The following is a 24,520-nucleotide window of genomic DNA, read 5'->3' on the forward strand; positions in this document are numbered from 1 at the left end:
CAATTTTCACGGCGCAGAACGTCTCCTTTCTCTCCCCCACCCCCGAGATCCCTCGCACGCGGCGACAGGCTGGGTACTTTACACATGCTCAGACGCTCCATCTGCCTTCCAGGCAGTGGAGCCCCCTCCCCTTTGTCTGCTCTCCTCCTTTGAGAGGAGGGGGCTGCCCAGCACGTGCAATTAACGCCCTCCTTCGCCGCCGCCTGCGCCGACTTTCTGCCGCGCCCACCCTCCTCCCCAGCCGAAACAACGGAGGCTCGGCGGAGGCGGCCCCTTTAAGAGCGGCGGGGCCGCCCTCTGGCGGTCTGCTGCGGCGGTGCAGGTGCAGGTGCAGGATCCCGCTCCTCCAGGTGCGGCCGCTCCGTCTGCTCCGTCCACATCATGGAGCGCGATCGGGGCCCGCGGGCCTCGGCGGTAGATCTGGGCTTCGGGGCGCTCAGCACCGCGCAACTCCGCGCCCTCATGCGGGACGAAACCTGGCTCGAGCGCATCGTCAAGCTGAGCAGGAAGGTAAAAGCCGCGGCTCCCGGGTTGGAAGCCCAGGAGGAGGGAGGATCGGGGCCCTCCGGAGGGGCAAAAGAGAGATGGGAGGGTGGCATCCTGCTTTCCAGCGGGGTCTTCTGCTGCACGCACCCGCGCCTTGCGTTACTCCGACCCCAGCAGCCATCCCTCTCCATCCAAATACAAAGACCGCCCCCGCCCCCTTGGAAAATAATCCGAGCATCTAAAGGGGCATCGATGCCCGCCGAAACTGCCCGTGGCATCCCTGGGGCTGTGCCCCCCGACCCCTTTTGCAGCAAAGGCAGCTCTGGTTGCCAGGGGGCTGGGAGTCTGGCACGGGAGGTGGGGAGGTGGGGGCTAGTGCCAGTCCAGCCAGGCCTGTGCTCGGTGCCAGAAACAATGCCCAGACCTTCGGCCTTTGCACGGAAGCTGCTGGCCCAAATACACAAGACCCAAAGATAATAGGTGGGCCCCAGGCGGGGAGGCCCTCTCGCCCCAACTGTTGGATATGCCCTTGGAAGATCTACCCCCTTCTCATGCCATTCTGCTAGCTCCAGGGACTACCTGTCCCACCTCTAGAAGCTGCCCCTGGGATCCGGTTTGAACCGAGGTGTTCTGCTACTCTGGTTCCACCTCTCCCCACCCCCCCAGAGATGCTATAGGCCCCTTTGTGGACTGTTGTCAGATTTTGGTCTTCTCCACCCACCTGTCACTCAGCCCCCCACCCTCCTTTCCCTGAAAAGCATAATCCCCCCCCCCAAAAAAAACACTCTTTGAAATACACCCCGTTTATTATGCCAGAATAAATGCCGAGAAGGAGCCTCCATTTGTTTGGGGTCCTGGAGATGGGAGTCATCCAGGGAGGGTGTGGGTGTGTTGGTTTTGGGGGGGGGGAGATGCTCCCAAGGCCTCAGTGCTTTTGTCTTGGCAGGATAGACCCATCCTGGACCAGACACTCCCTTCCCTCTTTTTCTCTGGTGAAAATCAGCCACAATGGTGACCATGGACCCCTGTTTTGTTTCTCTGTGCTGAAAAGAAAGGGATTTCTTTTCCGAGACCCAGCAAAGCCTCATTGACTCAGCCATGGAAACACGGGCGGGGGTGGAGGGGTGTTGACTGTGTCTAGCCAGGCAGGCAACATGTCTTGTGCTGGGTAACACAGAAAGGTTTGCCGAATTAAGTGCCACAGCATGTCAGGCATTTTCATCATAAATGGCGTATGATTTTTGCCTTTCGACAGGCGTGGAAACAAAGCAAAACCTCCCCTCTTCTTTCCCTTATTTATTTGGCACCCAGCTAACTTCCTCCTTGCTTTCCACCCCCCCCCCCAATTGCAGGAATTCCCCACCCCTTTTTGTGCCCCCTCCCAGACATTCATTGGAATCTGCTCCTAGTCTCACAGTTGCAACGTCACACATGTTGTCATCCATCCTCACAAGGAGACGTTGAGGCTGTTGATTTTGGAAAGGCACCTTCTCTGCCTCCTTTCCAACAATGGCCAGAAAAAAAGCCTCACTTTTGCCATATTTTTTGTCAATTCAGATGAGCTGAGTATTCCCAGCTTCCTGCCCTTGGTGTACTCTCAAGGCAATTGCCGGTTGCCTTTATACAAAATCCTTAACCGGGTCAATTAGAAGACTTAGCGGCCATTCTCAATCATTGTGCTAATTGTGGTTAATTTTAAACTTGGTTGGTCTTTTGGTTGGGCTTAGTATGTTGTGTGAACTCAGCCTGTTTGGAGAGTTATGGTTCAGCCTCCTATTCAAAACAGTGGGTTAATTCAAGACAGTGTATTGTGTGAACAGGGGTATTGAGTTGCTATATCTCACAAGAAGCCCAGTGCCCTCTGAAAAATTGCACATCAAGATTAGTCAAGTCCTTTCCCCATAGTTTATCATCCCCAATGGCCCTCATAATTCTAACTAAGATGGCCCAATAAATACATTTGTCTTCCCCAAGTGAAGTACAAGATAAACCACAATATGATATAGCATATTTATTAGAAGGGTATCCCAAAATGTTATCTTTTAAGTTTAGGGCAATTTTTCATAGTTTCAAGACTCCCATAGAGTACTTACAGTTTGGTTTACCAAGTCAGTAAATAGTCAGTAAATATTAACTTTTGCTTGAAGAGTTGTACTCCCCTAAAATATCTAATGCATAATTGGGGGGTGTCTACATGTTCCCCAAAGCCCCTGAAAGCAGGACAAGAAGCAATGGATGGAAACTAATCACGGAGAGAAGCAAGCTAGAGCTAAGGAGAATTTTCCTGACAGAACAATTAATCAGAAGAAGAACTTGCCTCCAGAAGTAGAGGGTGCTCCAACAATGGAGGTTTTTAAGAAGAAATTGGACAACCATTTGTCTGAAATGGTATAAAGTTTCCTGCTTGAGCAGAGGGTTTAGACTAGAAGACCTCCAAGGTCCCTTCCAATTCTGTTATTCTGTTTTTATTCTGCTTTGCTCAGAGGTTTAATAAGGGCAGTAGCTCTAGAAGAATAACCTTTTGGCAGCTTCTCAGTGGTTCTATGCTTGCTGTAGCCAGAAACAGTAAACCACATTCAGTGATTGAATGCCAATTGGTGACAGACAATATCTGGCCATGTTCCTGAGATACTTTCCTTCATGAAGAGGGTTTGGAGTTAGCTAGTATGAAGGAACAAACACAGACCGGAGTAACTTCTCAAGGGCCCATGTTGTTAGGGGAGGCCTAAAGAGCATCTGGCAGTGGGAAGATTCTGTACTAGTTGTGACAGCTAAGGACTGACAATACTTATTTTTCAATCAGCTGATTAATGGGGAAAAGATAACGCTAATAAATACCGTTTTGCAACCTGTACATTGTTTTGTGATAAAAAGGCACGCACAACTTTTTTTTAAAACTGGGCCCTGTCAAAGAATATGAACATGACTAGATCTATAAATTAATGTGTACATTCAGTGGGCTTATACAATTGTCAAAAGTGTTGTGTTTGAAAAATTCTAAAAACTGTAATAATCGAGGACATCTGGCTCCAACCTCAAACATTAATGTTTGAATTTAGCAAGAAAAAAATGACTTCATATCTTTAATATGGAGAATTAGTTGAACTCCCAGAATGAAAGTGTGATATAAGTCCCACTGATTGCAATCACACAGCACACTTAACACTTATTTTCTGGATTTGCACAATGCATTAAATCTCACAGAAAATCCCTAACCAAGATTAAAATTAAATCAAGTTTGCAAGTTATGCCTATGCAGCCACCAGGATTTTAAATGACTCTCTTTAGCAAGTTGTATGAGTGGTTCTCCCATCTAACCCTTTTTAGGGTTATTTTTTTTCTACTCATAGGTACAACATCCTTCTAAGATAGGTAAGAATTTTAGCTCCCGACTGTAAAAGACTGAAAGTTGGTCTCTCGCCATTTCGTGGAGAATAAAATCCATGACTTCTGAGCACAACATTTTTTACGCCTGCTTTATATTGGTGGCAGCAATAGCAGCTGCTGAATAATTAGACTTATTTTAGGCATCCATTCAGACCAGCTTGATAGTCCATTCACATTAATTTTTTTAAAAACTTGGTTTCCAAGTTAATCCACTGTCTGGTTTGAGCAACAAACCATTAACTAACCACAGAATTCATTGGGTTATCAAACTTTCTATGACCTGCTTCAGCATATTGTATGAACACAGCTATGTCAATGACCTTCCTATGGTATATATTCTCCACAATATATCGCTCCAAGGCTCACTCACTCTGGATGCTTCCAAGCTGCTTCTTTTACTGCTTTGTACCGAATCAGCCCAAATCACTTTAGTAACAAAAATGTAATTTGGATCTTCAGATTGTATTGTTAAATACTGTATCTGTACAGCGTTGGCTCAAATATATTTTGAATCTCAAATGATGGTGGTGGTGCCGGAAGTGGTGGGGATGCTGGCAAAACCATCACTAGGCATAGTGCATAAATGTATACCTTGATAAACAGACAACCCTGACAAGAGTGCAGACAGCAAAGCAAAGTTTAGAAGAAGAAGAAAAAAAGTAACTCAAATGAGGATGATATGCTGCCAGATACAGAACGAAGCCAAGATCTAAAGATCTTTTTTTAAAAACCATTTTTTAAAATTTTACAACAAATCCATCTTTCACAGTTAAACAGTGTGTCGACTGGGCACCTTGTGTAAATATTTATAATTAATATACATCTAAAGATCCGTAGAACAGCAACTTGGGGGAAAACATTGGGAAAAACACCAAAAGTATCAAACTAGATTGCAAGGGGATGGGTGGTTTTTTTTTTTTTTTGCCGAACATGCTCATTGTTTTTAGCAGGGAAAATGGCTTTCCTGTTTGGGTGAGAAGTCCATCTATTCTTCTACATGCATTTCTGGGGAAATCCTGCCATGTATGCCCACAGGATAGCCATGCAGAACCCAAAGAAACTCTTGACAAACTGAACAGACCTTTCAGCCTGGCTGAGACTCTCATTAAATATGTGTCTTTTCAGTTCCAGAACCTGCAGCTGGAGCGGGAGGTGCACCTAGCTTCCAACTATAACCTCGCCAAGCAAAATTTGGGCTTGCAGCCTCGGCTAGAGAATGGCAAAGCTTCCCTCGCTATCAAATACCAGGAGTTGCAGGAGCTACGGGAAACCTGTCATGACAAACAGCAGCGCTTGGGTGAGAAATAGTTGGCGTTTTCCTTTCTCCCCCACCCCCACCCCCTGCTACCCCACCTTCTCCAAGAGTAGAGGCAAAGGTAGGACCACTGGGCTGCCTTAATCTAGATGGGTGTTTCTCAACATTGATTGCTGGTTAGGGAATTCTGGGAGTTGAAGTTTGTCCATCTTAAAGTGGCCAAAGTTGAGAAACTCTGTTCTAGATCAGTGATCCCCAACCTTTTTTATGCCGCGGCCCGGTACCGGCATCAGCTGGGCGCCGCCATCTTTTTTTGACGAAAAAGTGCTTCCGGTGACCTCACCGGAAGCACTTTTCGTCAAAAAGATGGCGGCTAGCGCTCCGGTGAGCTTTTTCGGGTAGAAATGGCTTTCTACCCGGAAAAGCTCACGAGCGCTGAGCGCCGCCATCTTTTTGATGAAAAATGCTTCCGGTGAGCTTTCTACCCGGAAAAGCTCACCGGAAGCACTTTTTTACCAAAAAAAGATGGCGGCGCCCAGCAACCAGCGGCCCGGTAAGACTTGTTCCGCGGACCGGTACCGGTCCACGGACCGGCGGTTGGGGTCCCCTGTTCTAGATGATCATCAAAGGGCAGTACCTTTGTTAGTGATCTGGACTTTTGCAGAGAGCATCTTTTGCAGAGAGCATCTGAGAGCATCTTTAAGCAAAAGGGGCTTCATTCACAAGGGGTCTGTGACAATTTGCCACGGCCAACTCACCATGGCCATCTCGCTCAGGACAAGAGTTACACTACTATCAAAGAAATGGTGGAATAGAATCATTTTTAAAAAGGATGCAAACGGTGGGAGGGAATGAAATGTGAATGGCAAAAATCAAAATATTTTCATTTTAAATAATGACATAGATTTGTTAAATTGTCCCACAGCAAGTTGTCCCGTAGTGAGTTGGTCGCTGCAAGTTGTCCAGCAAGTTGTCCCGTTCTGTTCATGACAGCCTGCCTCCCTTTAAACTAAGCTTACCTTGCAAAAGGTAGGATTCCAGAGTAGACTGGTTGATAACACAGGAAGTCCTCGACTTACAGCAGTTCATTTAGTGACCGTTCAAAGTTACAACGGCACTGAAAAGTGTGACTTAGGAACGTTTTCCCAGTTATGACCTTTGCAGCCATCCCCCATGATCAGGTGATCAAAATTCAGACACTTGGCAACTGACTCATATTTATGACGGTTGCAGTGTCCTGGGGTCCTGTGATCATCTTTTGTGGCCTTCTGACAAGCAAAACCAAAAGGGAAGCCAGATTCACTTAACAAGCAAGTTACTAACTTATCAACTGCAGTGATTCACTTACCAACGGAGGCAAGAAATGTCATAAAATGGGACAAAGTTCACTTGAGAAATGTCCCACTTAACAACATAAATTTTGGGCTCAATTGCGGTCATACGTCGATGACTACCTGTAGTTAGTTGTAAAGAAATGTTGTCTTATTCATAATGGGTGGGCCTAGTTTATGATCACCATTGATTTTTATCAAATTTCAGTTTACTGAAAACATGTAGATCCCCTTTCCTTACTTTCTTTTACCCCCCTGCTTCCTGGGTAAAACTGGAAGGATGAATAGATGGAGAAACATGCAGAGTGAGAGCTCAACAACTTTATGCAGAAGGTGTTTCTTTACTCTGAAATAATATTTTTCCATTTTAGCAACTTTAAACCGTGCGGACTTCAACTCCCAAAATTCCCCAGCCAGATATGCTGGCTGGGAAATTCTAGGAATTGAAGTCTACACAGCTTAAACGTTACTGAGGCTGAGAAACGCTACTTTAGACAGTGAGGTATTTCTTCCACTGTAATGCAATATGTGAATGAGAGATACGAAAGAGAAAAAAAAGGACTAGGGCAGGGGTGGGATTCCACCACTGTTACTACCGATTCGGTGATTACGTTTTGCTCAGCATTTGAAAAGCCTCTTTTTTCCTGCTTTTTCAACCTCAGCTGTGCTGCGCAAAGTAGCTGAGGTTGAAAAAGCAGGAAATAAAGGACAGGTAAGAGCCCAGGTGGGCGGGTGGGCCAAACAGCAGCAAACACAGAACCGGTTTGGTGTCTGCTGCTCTTCAGTTCTATAGAGCCGGGCAGAACCAGTAGCATCCCACCTCTGGACTAGGGGTGACATGATAGCAGTCTTCCAATAGCTCAGGGGCTGCCACAAAGAAGAGGGAGTCAAGCTATTCTCCAAAGCACCTGAGGGCAGGACAAGAAGCAATGGGTGGAAACTAATCAAGGAGAGAAGCAACCTAGAACTAATTTCTGGACAGTTAATCAGTGGAACAACTTGCCTCCAGAGATTGTGAATGCTGCAACACTGGAAGTTTTTAAGAAGAGACTGGACAACAATTTGTCTGAAATGGTATAGGGATTCCTCATGTCTAAACGGGGTAGGACTAGAAGACCTCCAAGGTCCCTTCCAACTCCGTTGTTCTATATTCTATGTAATTTTAGTGAGCTGAGACAATGTGTTTCAATTACAGATTTCAGCTTGAGTACAGTATAGGTAATCCTCGACTTATAACCATTCCTTTAATGTCTATTTGAAGTACAACATACTGAAAAAAAAAGTGACTTGAGGCCACTTTTCACACTTAACAACGATTGGTGCATCCCTATGATCACACGATCAAAATTTGGGCACTTGAAAAGTGGCATGTATTTATGATCATTGCACTGTCCTGGGCTCATGTGGTCACCATTGGTAAGCTTCTCTGTTGGCTTCCCACAAGCAATTGATGGAGGAAGCCAGATTTCCTTAACAACTGCATGATTCACTTAACAACCATGGCAAAAAAGTCATAAAATGGGGCAGAATTCACTTAACAACTGTTTTGCTCAGCAATGGAAATTTTGAGCTGAGTTGCAGTCATAAATTGAGGACTATCTGTACATGATATTTGGGGAGACACATCTTCGGGATCACATAACTTTATAAAGTCTAAACCGGGGGTGTCAAACTCAAGGCCCATGGGCCAGATCTGGCCCACGAGGTGCTTAAATCTGGCCCATGGCGCCAGCCTGGAAATAGCAAAGGACCAACCCACAGTGCCTCTGGCAGCCAAAAGGGAGTGCGGGGGGGTCGCACATGGCCACCTCCCGCACCCTGTTTTTGGCCTGGACAGCCTCCTGCAGCCCTCTACCGGCCAAAATTCAAAATGGGGGGGTGTGCCTCATTTTGGCCGGCAGAGTGCTGCAGGAGGCTATCCAGACCGAAAACAGGGTGCATGGGGGCCATGTGTGGCCTCCCCGTGCCCCCTTTGGCCGGCAGAGTGCTGCAGGAGGCTATCCAGACCGAAAACAGAGTGCATGGGGCCGTGTGTGGCCCCTCCGTGCCCCCTTTTGGCCGGCAGAGTGCTGCAGGAGGCTATCCAGACCGAAAACAGGGTGCATGGGGGCCATGTGTGGCCTCCCGTGCCCCCTTTTGGCCGGCAGAGTGCTGCAGGAGGCTATCCAGACGGAAAACAGAGTGCATGGGGGCCATGTGTGGCCCCTCCGTGCCCCCTTTGGCCAGCAGAGTGCTGCAGGAGGCTATCCAGACCGAAAACAGAGTGCATGGGGGCCATGTGTGGCCCCTCCGTGCCCCCTTTTGGCTGGCAGAGTGCTGCAGGAGGCTATCCAGACCGAAAACAGAGTGCATGGGGGCCATGTGTGGCCCCTCCGTGCCCCTTTGGCCGGCAGAGTGCTGCAGGAGGCTATCCAGACCAAAAGCAGAGTGCATGGGGGCCGTGTGTGGCCCCTCCGTGCCCCCTTTTGGCCGGCAGAGTGCTGCAGGAGGCTATCCAGACCAAAAGCAGAGTGCATGGGGGCCGTGTGTGGCCCCTCCGTGCCCCCTTTGGCCGGCAGAGTGCTGCAGGAGGCTATCCAGACCGAAAACAGAGTGCATGGGGCCGTGTGTGGCCCCTCCGTGCCCCCTTTTGGCCGGCAGAGTGCTGCAGGAGGCTATCCAGACCGAAAACAGAGTGCATGGGGGCCGTGTGTGGCCCCTCCGTGCCCCTTTTGGCCGGCAGAGTGCTGCAGGAGGGTATCCAGACCAAAAACAGAGTGCATGGGGGCCGTGTGTGGCCCCTCCGTGCCCCCTTTTGGCCGGCAGAGTGCTGCAGGAGGCTATCCAGACGGAAAACAGAGTGCATGGGGGCCATGTGTGGCCCCTCCGTGCCCCCTTTTGGCCAGCAGAGTGCTGCAGGAGGCTATCCAGACCGAAAACAGAGTGCATGGGGGCCATGTGTGGCCCCTCCGTGCCCCCTTTTGGCCGGCAGAGTGCTGCAGGAGGCTATCCAGACCGAAAACAGGGTGCATGGGGGCCGTGTGTGGCCCCTCCGTGCCCCCTTTTGGCCGGCAGAGTGCTGCAGGAGGCTATCCAGACCGAAAACAGAGTGCATGGGGGCCGTGTGTGGCCCCTCCGTGCCCCCTTTGGCCGGCAGAGTGCTGCAGGAGGGTATCCAGACCGAAAACAGGGTGCATGGCGGCTGTGTGTGGCCCCCTCCGTGCCCCCTTTTGGCCGGCAGAGTGCTGCAGGAAGCTATCCAGACCGAAAACAGAGTGCATGGGGGCCATGTGTGGCCCCTCCGTGCCCCCTTTGGCCGGCAGAGTGCTGCAGGAGGCTATCCAGACCAAAAGCAGAGTGCATGGGGGCTGTGTGTGGCCCCCTCCGTGCCCCCTTTTGGCCGGCAGAGTGCTGCAGGAGACTATCCAGACCGAAAACAGAGTGCATGGGGGCCGTGTGTGGCCCCTCCATGCCCCCTTTGGCTGGCAGAGTGCTGCAGGAGGCTATCCAGACCGAAAACAGAGTGCATGGGGTCCGTGTGTGGCCCCTCCGTGCCCCCTTTTGGCCGGCAGAGTGCTGCAGGAGGCTATCCAGACCGAAAACAGGGTGCATGGTGGCCACGTGTGGCCCCTCCGTGCCCGTTTTGGCCAGCAGAGTGCTGCAGGAGGCAAACCATAATTAAATCACACTGACTGGTATTATGCATAACATGCTGAACGATGAAAAACAAATTGAAAAGTTAAAATTCCTGAAGCATTATGTGCTATACTGATACAGTCATTAGATGTTCAACTGGATTGGGTAAGCATTTATGCAAACTTTGCCTCAATATGATCTAGATCTACTAGGTGGCTGGCTGGGGAATTCTGGGAATTGAAGTCCACAGGTCTTAAAGTTTCTAAGGTTGGACACCCCTGATTTAGATTCTGGGAAGTAGAGGATGGGTGTGTGGAAGGAGATCACAGGTGGGCCATCTGCTGAGACTCCAATCCCTCCTTTCCTTCCACGATTGTCCAGGAATCACAGGCTACCTTCTCCCCTGAATGTACACAGGTAGTCCTCAACTTACAACCATTTGTTTAGCAATCATTTGAAGTTACAACGAGGCTGAAAAAACTGACATCTGATCTGATTGTTCCTTGTACTTACGACCGTCACAACATCCCGGCAGTCATGCAATCGCCATCTGGGCCTTTGGCAACGGGCTTGCACGTTAGGACAGTTGTAGCATTCTGCATTCATGTGATTGCCCCTTGGGATTTTCCCAGCAGACTTCCAACAAGCAAAGTCAGTGGAGAAGCCAGCAGAGAAGGCCACAAGTCAGGTCATGTGATGTCTTGCTTAATGACCACAGTGACTCACTTAATGACCCTGGCAGCAAAGGTTAAAAAAAATATATCAGATGTGGTCATGTGTCCCAAAGGTGATTTTTTTCGAGAGGCAACTGGACTTCCTGCTTTTTTCTTTGGAAACGTTTTGCTTCTCATCCAAGAACCTGAAGCTTCAGCTTCTTGGATGAGAAGTGAAACATTTTCAAAGAAAAACCAGAAAGTCCAGGTGCCTCTCGGAAAAAATCACCTTTGGGACAACCATGACCTGGATGACTGAGAATCTCCAAAGACGTGTGGTGTTTCAGTCAACATCAACATTCATTTGGCATGGCTTAAGGACAAATTTTCTTGTCCCAATTGTGGCCATAAGTGAAAGATTACCTGTAGACACAATTTAAACTCTCCGATTGCCGCAATGTGCTCTAGATGGGCTGCTTTTGAAGAACGGCCAGAAGTTGATGCTGGTGCAGAACTGCATTAGTATTACCCTCACCTGTTCCACAGTCATTGCATAGGCCAAGGGTCTTCAGACTTGGCAAGTTTAAGACTTGTGGACTTCAACTCCCAGAATTACTGAGCTAACACGACTGGAGGAGGAATTCTGGGAGTTGAAGTCCACAAGTCTTAAAGCTGTCAAGTTTGAAGACCCTTGGCATAGGCTTTTGACAGGCTAGGGCAGGGGTGGGCAACTATGGCCCTTTTATGAATTATGGACTTCAACTCCCAGAATTCCTGAGCAAGCCATGCTAGCTCAGGAATTTTGGGAGTTGAAATCCACAAGTCATAAAGGGGCCATAGTTGCCCACCTCTGGGCTAGGGGGTACAATTTAAAGCAGTGGTCGTCAACCAGTGGGCTGGGGACCACTGGTGGTCTGCGAGAAAATTTTGGTGGTCTACAGAGAAATGTCACCCCCAAAGCACCCCCCAATCCAGGCTGCGCAGGAACACAAGGCTGCACCACCCTCATGGACTGTGGGAACACATGGCTTGTGTTGCTTGCATTGCGAACAACACAAGGTAGTGAGGGGAGGGGGGAAAGGGCAGAGGGGAAAACTTGCCCCACTCACCCCACATGCCTGGCCTGGCCAACGGACTGCTTCTTTCCACTTCTTTCTTCTGCTTTTGGCTGCACACAAGGAAAGCAGCAAAAGTTTTTCTTTCTCTGCCCCAAACTCCGCCAGAAATGAGTCTTTGGGACTCTGCAAGGCATCCTGCTCCCAAGAGGCTGCACCAATGTGATAAGTCTCACAAAGACTCATTTCTGGTGGAGTTTGGGGGAAAGAAAGAAAGACTTCTGCTGCTTCTGCTGTTTTCCTTGCATGAAGCCAAAAGTCTCTCTCTCTCTCTCTCCCCCTGAGAACGGAGCTGGGGACGGTATCCTGTGATCCCAAATAAAGAATGATCCATCGGTGGGAAAACGGGATGGGGAATTTTCCTGCAGACTTTTTTGGGGATTTTCCCAGGGTCTCTGGTGTGCGGGATTTAAAATTATGAGTTTGGTGGTCCCTGAGATCCAAAAGATTGGCGACCTCTGATTTAAAGTACATATCAGTGGTGGTATTTGACCGGTTCAGCCCGGTTCTCTCTGCTGCTCTGCTGTTGGGCCCACCCACCTGCCTGGGCTTCCATACTCGCTTTTATCTGCTAAATTTGAAGCGCAGCTGCTTTGCGTGGCACAGAATAGTGCCACGTGGCAGCTGCTGAAGTGACCGCAGGAGGCGAGATAGAATGCCTCTGTGCCTGCACAAACGCCTCTATGCCTGCACTAAGTGCGCATTTGGCGCACACGTGCATGCAAAGTATGTACACGCGTGCAAAGCGCGCCCACCAAGCCACGTCCACCGAACCAGTGGCAACAATATTTGAATCCCACCACTGGTACATATAGTCGTTGGCTTACAACAGTTCCTTTAGTGATTACAACAGTCCTGGAAAAAAGTGATGTATGGCCGTTTTTCACACTTATGACCATTGCAGCATCCCCGTGGTCACATGATCAAAACTCAGCCGTTTGACCCACTGACTGATATTTATAATGGTTGCAGTTTCCTAGGGTCACGTGTTCACCTTTTGCGACCTTCTGAGAAGCAAAGTCAAAGGGTAAGCTAGATTCACTTAACAACTGGGTTACTAACTTAAAAACTGCAGTGATTCATTTAACAAATGTGGCCCCAAGGAAGATCGTAAAATGGGACAAAGTTTACTTAGCAGATGTCTCACTTAGCAAGATAAATTTTGGGCTCAATTGTGGTCATAAGTCAGGAGCTACCTGTAGTGATTTTAAATGGCCTACCTCTATGTCATGGAACCAGCCTACCTAGTGTGTTGGTCACAAGTTGAGAATTTGAGATTCTCCCCTTCTCAAAGTAATATGGAAGGGACAAAGAAAATTCAGAGTTTTTCATTTGATGCTCTGTCTCCATGGAACAATTTATCCCTGGAGAAGCAACTGGCACCTTCCTGTAGAAATTCAAAGCAGAGCTTTTCTGTAGAGACCTTAGTAGAGTTAATTAATTTGCCATTTTTAATGATTGGATGTGATCAATCAATACAGATGGTGAGATGGCTTATGCAATTGGATTACCGATTTTCATTGTTTGAATGGATTTTGATCAATTTGTGAACCCCCAGAAATCCAAGGAGAATCAGCAGTATATCAATACTGTAAATAAGCTTCTAATTTGAACATTCATGAACACAAGCGCCAACCTGAAGCCACCCTACAATTCTTTTACAATCTCCAACTGGATCATGAATTTTGAAGTTGATAGTTCTTCAACATATAAATCTTCAGTGCTGGTACATGGAGGGGAGAGAGTGTTCCAAAATGTTCAAGATGGCGGTTTTGCCTAACTGATTAAAGTCCCGCCCCATTTTTGTATGTGACACACATAAAAAGGGTTGGTGCTTCTTCCATTGCAAAATTGCACATCATCTTGTCATTTTGGAGACACATTCTGATTAGATCTTGGTTTGGTCTGTATGGGCACCCATTTTGAATACATGGCTGTGAGAGTGGGGTGTAAAAAAAAATACACACACACACACACATAGTATACACTATATTTATATATATATGTATGTAGGTATGTGTATGTATATATATGTATATGTATGTATGTATATATACATACATATATATGTATACTGCACAAGTCAAAAAGAGGGCTGTGAAAATATCTACAGACCCCTCACATCCTGGACATAAATTGTTTCAACTTCTACCATCAAAATGACGCTATAGGGCACTGCACACCAGAACAACTAGACACAAGGACAGTTTTTTCCTGAATGCCATCACTCTGCTAAAAACTAATTCCCACAACACTGACAAATTATTTACTAGGACTGTATTAGTATTATTCTTCTCATCCTTCCTAGTACATATCTCTTCCTGCTTATGACTATAACCATGCTGCTTGTATCTTTACAATTTGTATTGTTTTATTTGTTTCCTAGTATGATTTGATTGCTTGTTAGTAACCTATGGCTATCACTAAGTGTTGTATCTTATGATTCTTGATGAATGTATTTTTTTTCTTTATGTACACTGAGAGCATATGCACCAAAGACAAATTCCTTGTGTGTCCAATCACACTTGGCCAATAAAGAATTCTATTCCATTCTATTCTGTAACTTACTCCATTACTGTATCCCACATCCTCCAGTATGGAATGAGAGACCGCAGGCTTGACCTTCTTCTTGTGAAAACCCTCCAACTACCTGCCAAATGTTATTCTATTCTTCCTTGGTCATCTTTCCTCAAAGCTAAACACCTTCTCCCTGAATCGGTCCCCATAGGATTTAGACTTCTAGTCCCCTTCAACAAGAGAAAGAGAAGATGGAAGTTGAAGGTGCTATTATAGTCTCTCCCTTCGGAGTTGGCACCCTGGGATTATATTCTGCTTGCAAAGATTGGGGAGCACACTTTGTTTGGCATTCCTTCCTGCCCTGGTGCAAGGATCACAGCACAGCTGGCTGAAATGTGGATGTTAAAGCTGAACTTCCCCTTTGTCCAACAGGAGCGTGTATGGCAAAGTGGACTCCAGAGAACGCCCTGAGCAGGCTACAGGCTGAACTGGAGAACGTAGAGGCCAAAGTGGAGGTGAGTCATGAGGAACAAGCTTGGCTGGCTGGCTTCTCCAGGGTTGCTCCCAGAAGTTTATATATATATATATATAAAAGGAATAAACTCTTTCTCTGAATCTTCTTCCCACATAGAGATGGGAACAAAGCAGGCCACCTTTCTCCATGCCATACCATCAAAGGTCAGCTTCCCAAACTTGTTCCAAACTGTGCCAGGAAAGGCAGAGGTGTGGCGGACAAGGAAGGGAAACAAGAGCGTTTTCCTTTGCTTGAGAAGGGGGCATTTTTTTTGTTACATGAACGTTGGGCTTCAAGGAGGTGCACTGATATGGGTTTTCCAAGCTGCATCTCCCAAGCATCAGCTTGTGGCCAGTATGGAGCTTCGAACAGCCTTTTATCTGTCCCAAACGATCTACCTGGCTATTGTTGCAGACACACAACACAATGACCTGGGCCAATGAAAGACCTAGCAACTGCATTCCCACAACATACCAAACTAGTCTAGGGTTACAATTTTTTTGTTTTTATCTCTTAGCTGAGTACTTGAGCTGTTTGGTTAGTTATGGTTCAATGTATTGTGCAAAAACATTTTTTAAAAAAAATGGGTTGAGTAACCAGGTTCAATGTGTTGTGCGAAGCCTGCCTTTATGTTATTACTATTATCGTATCAACAACAAATATCAAGTTAAACATGTTGGACTGTTTTCAGTGGTACTCAAGCTATGGAACGTCGTCCCCTCCTTGGGAGAGAGAGCAAGACACTTGGAGTGGAGGTGAGGCATGATGTTGTAGGGACGTATAGGTCCCTACAGCATTTGTATATTTAAAAAGCCTCCTTCGCATCAAGCTCAAATCTGGTGACACCATGGACACATCTAGGCTCACTGTTGCCTGCTTCTAGGATTCCCACCCCCCCTCCAACTTTTCTGTCTAGTTCTGGCATTCCAGGAGATCTCTCATCCAAGTGTTAACAAAGGCTGATAGCAATAGCACTTAGACACTGCTTTATAGTGCTTTTACAGCCCTCCCTAAGCGGTTTACAGAGTCAGCCTATTGCCCCCCCAACAATTTGGGTCCTCATTTTACCCACCTCAGAAGGCTGGGAGGCTGAGTCAACCTTGCGCCTGGTGGGATTTGAACTGCCAAATTGTAGGCAGCTGGCTGCAGAAGTAGCTTGTAGTACTGCACTCTAATCACTGCGCCACAGAGGCCACTGATGCTTGGGGTTGGACTAGAAGACCTCGGAAGTCCCTTTCTCTATTATTCTATGTTCTACTCTCTGTTCTGTGTTCTAACTTAACTTTCCAGATCAGTCAGAGTTAGCTGAGTGCTGCCATCTGCTGATAGCCAGAATTTTAGAGTCTCTCCTGGTAGGAGAGCTTGTAGCACAGCTTTAGTACTGCGGCCATCCCAGCTGCCCTTCTTATAGCTTGCAACGAGACAAAGAACTTCGTACAAGTACTCCTCTACTTGTGGCCGTTCATTTAGCAACCATTCAAATTTATAAAGGTATTGAGAAAGGTGACTTATGAGTAAACTTTGCTCTTACGAATGTCCCAGTGTCCATGCGGTCATACAATCGCAATACAGGTGCTTGGCAATCAGCTCGCACTTATGACAATTGCAGCATTCTGCAGTTACACAATCGCCTTTTGTGTCCTTCCCAGATAGGCTCCTGGCAAGCAAAGGCATTGGGGAAGCCAGCAGGGAAGGTCACATGTCGCAGCCACATGACGTCCCACTCAATGACTGGGAGTGATTTGCTTAATGACCGTGGCAAAAAAAAAAAGTTTATAAAATTGGATGCAGTCGCCTGGTGCCTCACTTAACAAACACACCGCTTAACAATGAATGTTCTGGTTTTTATTGTGGTCGTAGGTCAAGGACTACCTGTAGAGCTTTTGACTGGAACAGCTTATTTTCTATTAAGGGATGACTGAAAAGCTTTTTCTAAATGCCATTGTTGGATTAGCAATCTAACCTGGCTGTTAAATATCTGTGTGTGTTTATGTACCCACACGTGTTCATAGGGGATTTTGCATCTTTGCCTGCAAAAGAATATGGCAAGGGGCTAAGGAACCAGAGGGAACCCAGATGCCAATTATGCTTGTGAAGTCTTGTGCTGATTTGAATGGCTTGGGGGGAAAAAAAACTGCTTTCCATTCTTAAATGAGATAGGCAGTGTGGGGCTTTCTCAATGTTTTGGACTCCAGCTCCCATCAGCACCCATTGGCATAGCAATGTTACAGAAATTGTAGTTCAGAACAACTGAAAGAAATTGGATTATCTGTCAATTGTTTGTAATTTTGCCCCAGGTCTCCTCCATGTATTCCTTTGGCAAATTGTGTATGTAACCTTGGAGTTTGCAGCTTCCCTGAATCACCTTTTGAGCCAATACATTTAGCAGTTCCCTATAAGATTGTGCCAGGAGCTGCATTCACACAGGGCAATTAATTTGATTTTTGAATTAACCCATGTTTGGGATTTGCACAAAACGTTAAACTAGGATAGCGTTGTAGAGGGCTTTGAAGACCTGGCTCTTCTAGAGTTTGGCCTAGAGCAGAGATGGGGAACAATGGTCCCTTTATGACTTGTGGGCTTCAACTCCCATGGAAGGTGCCATGGCTGGCTGAGGAATTGGGAGTTGGAGTCCACAAGTCATAATAAAAGGGCATTGTTCCCCCCAAACTTCACTAGGGTGATTGGACCCTTTGTGAGTTTGATATTGGCCAGATTTACCATCTTCTTTATTTGTTTTCACTGGTTTGTTTTTGACTGGCATTATGTTTTATTCTTTTTATTACATTGTGAACTCTCCGAGTCACTTGAAGTTAGGAATGACCCAAATTAATTAAATAAATCAAATTAATTTAAACAATAAATTAACCAAACAAGCTGGATTCACACAGCAACCTAAAAACTAAGGTCAGTGACTAAACTTAGTATGTTGTATAAATACAAGTACTAGGTTTTCTGTGGTGGCTTTCTAGATTTATACCCCGTCTGCCAGCCTTCTCAGGTAGACCAGAGAAGAATCACAACCAAATGAGCTAATTCTACTTTATTGTAAGGTTACAAGTCTTGCAAGTCTGAAAGTACAAATCTCTTTATCGTTTCTTTTTCCAAACTGATAAGTTAGGGAGGTTCCTTTTTGAGTTTCTTTCTTTATCTGTTATGCAGCTACAGGCTCCTTCACCCCTTATCTAATTGTTTCCTAAGCAGCATATCTTTCCCTCCATCCATCTCCAAGACTCCATTCTCACATACGGTCACATCACCTGTCCTCCACAGGCTTATAGTGGCCTTCTCCAGTTTCTTCTACAGTGAAAACTTTATGAGTGATGGGAGTGACCGACCCAAAGTTATCCTCTAAGCTTTCGTGGCTATGGATGGACCTGAACCTGAATCTTCTCAGTCTTCATCCAACTCTCTTAAGCAGGGGTGTCAAACTCAAGGCCTGTGGGCCAGACCTGGTCCACGGGGTGCTTAGATCTGGCCCTCGGGTCTGCCCTGGAAACAGCGAAGGACCGGTCCACTGTGCCTCTGACAGCAAAAAAGGCTCCCTATCTCCATTTTTGGCTGGGACAGCCTCCTGCAACCCTCTGCCAATGAAAACAGAGCTCAGGAGGGCCACGCGAGCTCCTTTTTCACTGGCAGAGGGTTGCAGGAGGCCGTCCGAGCCAAAAATAGAGATAGGGAGCCCATCTTCATTGGCCATGCCCCCTGGCCACGCCTCCCCAGTCAAACACAACCCTGATGCACCCCTCAATGAAATCGAGTTTGACACCCCTGCTCTTAGTCATTAATCAACACTTTTAACATTGTAATACATTTTCAGCAAAACAGAGCCAACAAGAGATTTAGAAAGCTCCCCAAAATAGCAGAAATAAGTTTGGAATTTCTTTCTATAATCACAGCAAGTACAAAAGGAACAGGAAATGGCCTGTATACAAACTGAGGGGGAAAAAAAGTCAATTTCAGGTGTCTATGAAGCGTCTGATGGGGTGTAAGGAAAATGCTATAGGAAAGAACACAATCCCTGCCTTGTTGTTCCTACGCTCATTTCTGCCTTTAAATTCACTGTATCATCCCTAGGGTTACAGAGGTCTTTAGTCAGAGCCCATTTGGACTACTGTGTCCAGTTCTGGTGACCTCACTTAAAAAAAAGATACTGATTGAGCAAGTCTAGAGACGGGCAAGAAAAAGTGCAAGGCCTGAGGGACAAAACATACCAGAAGAGAGTGGAGGAACTGAATATGTACAGCCTGGAGGACAGAAGGGAAAGTGGGAGGAAGAGAACATGATAGAAAGTTTTACTTCACAAAACGAGGAGTGGTCATCAGCAACCAGGTTTAAACATGGTTGGGGTAAATATATGTCCATCATCTGACAAAAAATTAAAATAGATAAATAAATAAGTATAATAAAAAACTCAAAGGCCAGACTGTCAGGGTTCCGGCAGTTACTCCAATTAAATCATGAGTCTCGAACCACACTCCCAAAACTAAAGAAGATTTATTTGAAGGTAACATTCTAACCTGGGCGTAGCCAACTCTGAGATATGTAATTCACTGTCACCCTTGGTCCTGCTTTCCCCACCCCCAACCCTCTGGGTGTATCATCCAACGAAAAAACGTCCATAGCCAAGAGTCATCAATCATACTCTCCAATTAGATTTTTTCCCGGGCAGAAACTTCAGCCATTTAATCATAATTCATAATCTGAAGAAAATATGAATGGGATGTACTTTCAGTTTCACACTGTTGCCTGCTCTTTGAAACTCCCCCCCCTTCTTTCTGTTGTCAACTATGAAACACGTATACAAAATGTTTTATGAGTTGACACAGACTTGATAGACCACTAGATCTTTTTCTGTTGTCAGTTTTCTATGTTTCTATGCTAAGTAAAGATTAAACTCCCACTTTTGTAAATGGAAATGGGGACGAGCACCATGCCCGGTCTGTGGCTCAGCAGAAAAACCCACAGGGAAGAGATGATGGTTGGAATTTGCTTGGGACACCAACTATCCAAAATGGCCGCTTCATCCTCCTTTCTTTGTCCACAGGAACAGATGGAGCAGTTCCTATGTTGGGATCTCCCCATTGAGAGCTTTGTGGAGTCTTTCCAGCACAGCCGCATGCTCTCCCACCTTCGTCGCACTCAGCTGGAGAAGTTGCAGGAGATCCTGAAGGTGGAGAAGGCAAAAACTCCTGAAAAGCCAAGCCCGAGCTGTGAAGAGGAACAGCCCGCAGCAGTCTCCCCAGCACTTCCAACTCCTCCTCCACCTTCGGCTCAAGCGGCCCCGGCTCAGAATAATGGGCCACCTCCTAAGGTCTTCCAGCTCCGCTTGGCACCGGCGTTCTTGATCCCCTCAGAGGCTGTTCTGCCCATCCCCATGACGGCAGCCCCTCAGAAGTGCTGCCTGCCCACTCTGGCCACCTCGCACTCCACCACTAACTTTGTGAGCTCTCCCTTGAGCCTGATTGGGCACATCCATTTGCCCCAGGCACACCTGCCTCACCAGCAGAAGAAGAAAGAGCCACCGCATCGGTAGCTGCCACAGCACCAACGGGACATTTTGACCAGAGCCTCTGACACCAGCTACGATGGGCCAGAGTCTGAGGTGTGATGCCAGCCTGCCAAGAACTCCACCTTCCCAGACTTGGTGGGAGTTAAGGGTGGGCGTATGGCAGAGAGCTGGCTCCCTTTTCTCTCTGGCTGCCAAAATAATTTAGATTCCATCTCCACTCCTCCCCCTCACCATCCCCCCCACCTCCCCAGGCAGTTTGGCTGGCTGGGTTGATCCAGTGTTACTTATATGTACAGGTGGCCAAGACCGCAGGGAGTTGGGCCCTGCCTCCCCCTTTCCCACTTGAGAAATAAGGAAAGTTATGTCGCTTCTTCCCCCCTTCTTTTTCGGGAGCCTGAATTCACCATCATGCACTCATTTACGTCTATCTCTCGAGTCAGGTGGGGGAAAACCTCTTGCAAACTGCTTGTTGCTTTTCTGGATGCTGGGTGTGATCCAATTTCAGGCAGGGCTATCTCTAACCCCCTCCAGGCAGTCGGCCGGCTGATCTTCTCTGTCGCACAAGGGACTCCATTTCAGTAGCAAGTAGGAAGAGAACGTACGTGGCAGGGGGTGGAGGGTGGGTAGGGAGAAGAGCACAGCACATTTCCAAGGGTGGAGAAAGAAGGGGTAGGCCAACTGCTTGGAGGGGGCAGTTTTTGGAGCTAAATTGCCCCCCTTCCTATTCATTTTTTTTTCTATTGGGACGGGAGGGGGGTGTCTGCAGATGAAGTGGGGAGGGGGTCTATTGATGTGATGGGGGGGGAGGTTGAGGTTGCAAAGCACAGGGTAGAACATTTTAGCCCAAAGTTTATGCCACGGCTAGAGAATGGGTTAGTACCAGCATAGGCACACGGTCTCAACAGGGTATGCATAAACGGGAGAGATGAGGCAGCCCCACAATGCTCTATGGGGAAACATGCCTTCTGGGTTGGGAGGTGGGGTGGGAGCAAGGAAATATTTTCAAGCAAACTTTTTTTCTTGATTCGATGTGCTTGCTAAAAACAAAAACAAAAAAAACCTAAAGGATGAAATTATGGGGACAGCAGGGAGGGAGATTTGAACTGGAAAATAAATAAATAAATAAATAAGGTTCTCCTAATATTAATCCCTCCCCCTCAAGCAATTATAGGTGTGATTGGACTTAGAGAGTACAATGCAGGTGCCATGCCAAGATCCCCTTGAAAGTAAAGGCAGAATGAACGGAACGTGGCAAGAAGTGCCATTTGCTACACATCCGGTCCACAGCAAAACTCTCCTTGATTAGAATGTAAAACGGATCACTTTTTATATTCGCCTCTGTGGAGGCTGCCCACAGCATCTCTGAGTGAGTCGCTCCTTTGGTTTTTCCTCTCTGCAGTAGCCTTCCAAGGTGGTGGATAATACAGTATTATCTCATTATTTCCCTGCTCGGGGATATAAGGGTGCATTTGGCTATTCCCACCGGACAGCCCTGGCTCTCTAACTTCCTCAGAGCCAGCCAGAAAATAAATTAACCTCTTCAACCTGAGGTCAAGGTTGTTTGTAACACTTTTCTACAAAACTGAATTCAAAAAAAAAAAAAAATCAAAATTCCCAAGCCTTGAATTGTCACTTTCAAATATCAAAAGTTCTTCGCTTTTCGCTTTTATTTCAGCTCCAGCAAGGCTGAGTTTGTGAAGACCCATAGTAGGACACCCGTTTAGAGAAGGGGAGCTGAACTAGCATGGGGTTGTGGCAGCCAACTCTGCCATTCCCATTAGGGCAGGGTTTCCCAACCTTGACAACTTTAAGACATGCGGACTTCAACTCCCAGAATTCCCCAGCCAGCCATGGTGGAAAGTCCGCCATGTCTTAAAGGCGCCACGGATGGAAAACTCTCCAGTAGAGAAAGGGACTTTGGGGGGCTTGTGACTAGAAAGTGGGAAAGGTGTGACTGTGAGCCAGAAGCAGCAGACAGATTGCCCAAGCTCACCAAGTGAGGAATGGCTACTTCCTGCCTCAGTGAGTAAAGACGTCCTGCAACTGAACTCACCACAGCTGGATTTTTTTTGAGGGGGTGGAAATTGTACCAGGAAGGACAGATTGGGCATCTTTTCAAATCCGGGCTTGCAAAACCAAGCCCCTAATCTTGGTACTAGATTAGAAGGCAGGAATCTCGGTTGCAGTGGGGGAAGCGCTGTTAGAAAAGCTTCTGCAATCATTTCCAGTTGTGGGATTTCAGTGTTCAGACTTGGTTTTTCTTAATTAAAAAAAAACAACAACAGCGAAGGAGGTGAAATCTAGATAAGTATCTTATTTTTCCTGCCACCAAATAACACGGCATTTCCCAACTCACAAAGGGACTGCTACAGTCATCATGGGAACTTAATAGCAGTCTTTATAGGAACTGGAGCACAGGGTAGATGGTGGAGTTAAAGGAGGACAAAGAGGGTTATCACAATGAAGGAAAGAATAATCTCTGTTCCTGGTTAAGAGATTCTGCCAGCATTCATTCAGGGTCTTCCACAAGAGAAACCCTATCCTATCCTCACCCCGATTAGTCCTGGAGGGCCGTCTCTGATTTCTCTCCCAAGCTAGAATGTAAACGATCCCCAGTTCAGCTCCAGTCTTTTGTATTTTCTCCATTAGATTCGCCAGCCAGTCAGTACGATAAAATATTGTCTTTGGGCAAGGACCCGCTACAAAACCCAGAGACAGCAGGGTGAACAAAAAGGCAAAGAGCACAGGGTGGGTGGGTTGGTATTTGTGGCAATGCAATGTAATGCAATCCATTCACGAGAATTCCCCCACACCTTCCCGTCTCTTCAGAGGTAAAATTGCTGGACAGCTAAAATAAAACATTGCACCAACTTGGTCTGAGATTTCAAACTCCAAAAATCAGTTGGAAAGGAACTCCATTTCCAAACTCTGGGTTTAATATAAAAAAAGTGTCTTTTGCCAGAAAACGTGAGCCAAAGTTTTGTTTGAAGTATTCGTTGGCCAAGTTTAACATTTCACAGGCAGTTTTTTTTCCATGTATCCTTTAAGTCCAGCAGCATCTATAATTCATGTGGATGGGTCACACTCAAGGCCCAATGTATCTAGTCTAGCATTTTCTTTGTTAACAGTTGCAGCCAATCAGAAGGCTTGGGAAAGCCTATATGAATGGAGCATCTTTCAGGAGTTTGCTCCCAGCAACTATTTCTTAAAGGTATACTGCCTCTGAAATGAGAAGATCTGCTTTATGCTCTCATGTCTTACAGCCAATGTTAGACGCCTCATTCATGAATTTGCTTCCATTGTTTAATTACAAAAAAAAAAAAAACGAAAGAAAGAATAGAGGAAGAGGGCATTACATTAGGAGAATATTTGTGCCAGCGTTTACAAGGATGTTTGAGTTATCGACATTTGCTTGAAAATTTCCACTCAAATCTATTTCAGCTCCCAAGAAAAAGGGAACAAGAGAAGGCCATTTCTCAAGTATATGTTCATTCATTTAAATGCATGCAAATTTAAAGTCACTAGTTTTCTAGCATTGATGCTGAATTGTTTTTATTTTTGATGGCTAGGTTCAAAAACAAAATAGCCTGCTGTGATAACCTGGTTTGGCCCTTGCAGGTGCCCAGATCCTGGTTTTCTTCGGTGGGAAGCAGGAGTGGGTTCTCATTGACCAAAAGAGCAAACCGGTCCTACCATCGAAAACAATCCTCAGTATCTCAAACAAGCCTAGAGGCCACAACAAGCTCTTGGAATGTAAATCTGCTCCTTCAATTCTACCACAAGATGGAAGGGACAGGAGGAGAGGAGGGGCCATTTCCAGTCTCCTCTACCTCTTGGACTTCACTGGATCCCCTCCCTCAATGACGTAATGCACAAGCCGGAACTGGTTCTTCTTCTTTTCTTTTCTTTTTTCCTTTGGGGACTTTGCTGCAAAACTTTATACATGTGTGAAAGGGGTGGTGGTGGTGTCATCCGATTCTGGCAGTGCCCCCAGCAGCTTCAAGGTAGACCTCATGCTGTCTTCGTGAACGTTTTTTTCCATGTAATGTTTTTTGGAAACATAAGTGTGGAAACATAAATGTGGAATAATATATATATATAAATATATATATATATATATATATATATATATATA

General features: G+C 46.5%; 1 protein-coding gene across 1 annotated transcript; it reads left to right on the forward strand.

The window, feature by feature from the left end:
* The first annotated feature begins 243 nt into the window (after positions 1–243).
* Positions 244–24,464, forward strand: VPS37D (VPS37D subunit of ESCRT-I). Its single transcript, XM_026671465.2, has 4 exons — positions 244–510; positions 4,999–5,170; positions 14,792–14,874; positions 19,921–24,464. The coding sequence occupies exons 1-4, from the start codon at positions 382–384 to the stop codon at positions 20,407–20,409; spliced, it is 873 nt and encodes a 290-aa protein (XP_026527250.1). The 5' UTR covers positions 244–381; the 3' UTR covers positions 20,410–24,464.
* The last annotated feature ends 56 nt before the right edge of the window (positions 24,465–24,520 follow it).

This window comes from Notechis scutatus, chromosome 1 (genome assembly GCF_049901735.1).
Source record: "Notechis scutatus isolate UNSWTSFEM ecotype Mainland chromosome 1, rNotScu1.2, whole genome shotgun sequence".
In the NCBI taxonomy this organism is placed as follows: domain Eukaryota; kingdom Metazoa; phylum Chordata; class Lepidosauria; order Squamata; family Elapidae; genus Notechis; species Notechis scutatus.

What these genes read in the sequence shown, in the direction of transcription:
- VPS37D (XM_026671465.2), top strand. Translation starts at nt 382, where the DNA reads ATGGAGCGCGATCGGGGCCCGCGGGCCTCGGCGGTAGATCTGGGCTTC. An exon ending in TGACAAACAGCAGCGCTTGG is followed by an intron (nt 5,171 to 14,791) that starts GTGAGAAATAGT and finishes TTTGTCCAACAG; the next exon opens with GAGCGTGTATGGCAAAGTGG. An exon ending in ACGTAGAGGCCAAAGTGGAG is followed by an intron (nt 14,875 to 19,920) that starts GTGAGTCATGAG and finishes CTTTGTCCACAG; the next exon opens with GAACAGATGGAGCAGTTCCT.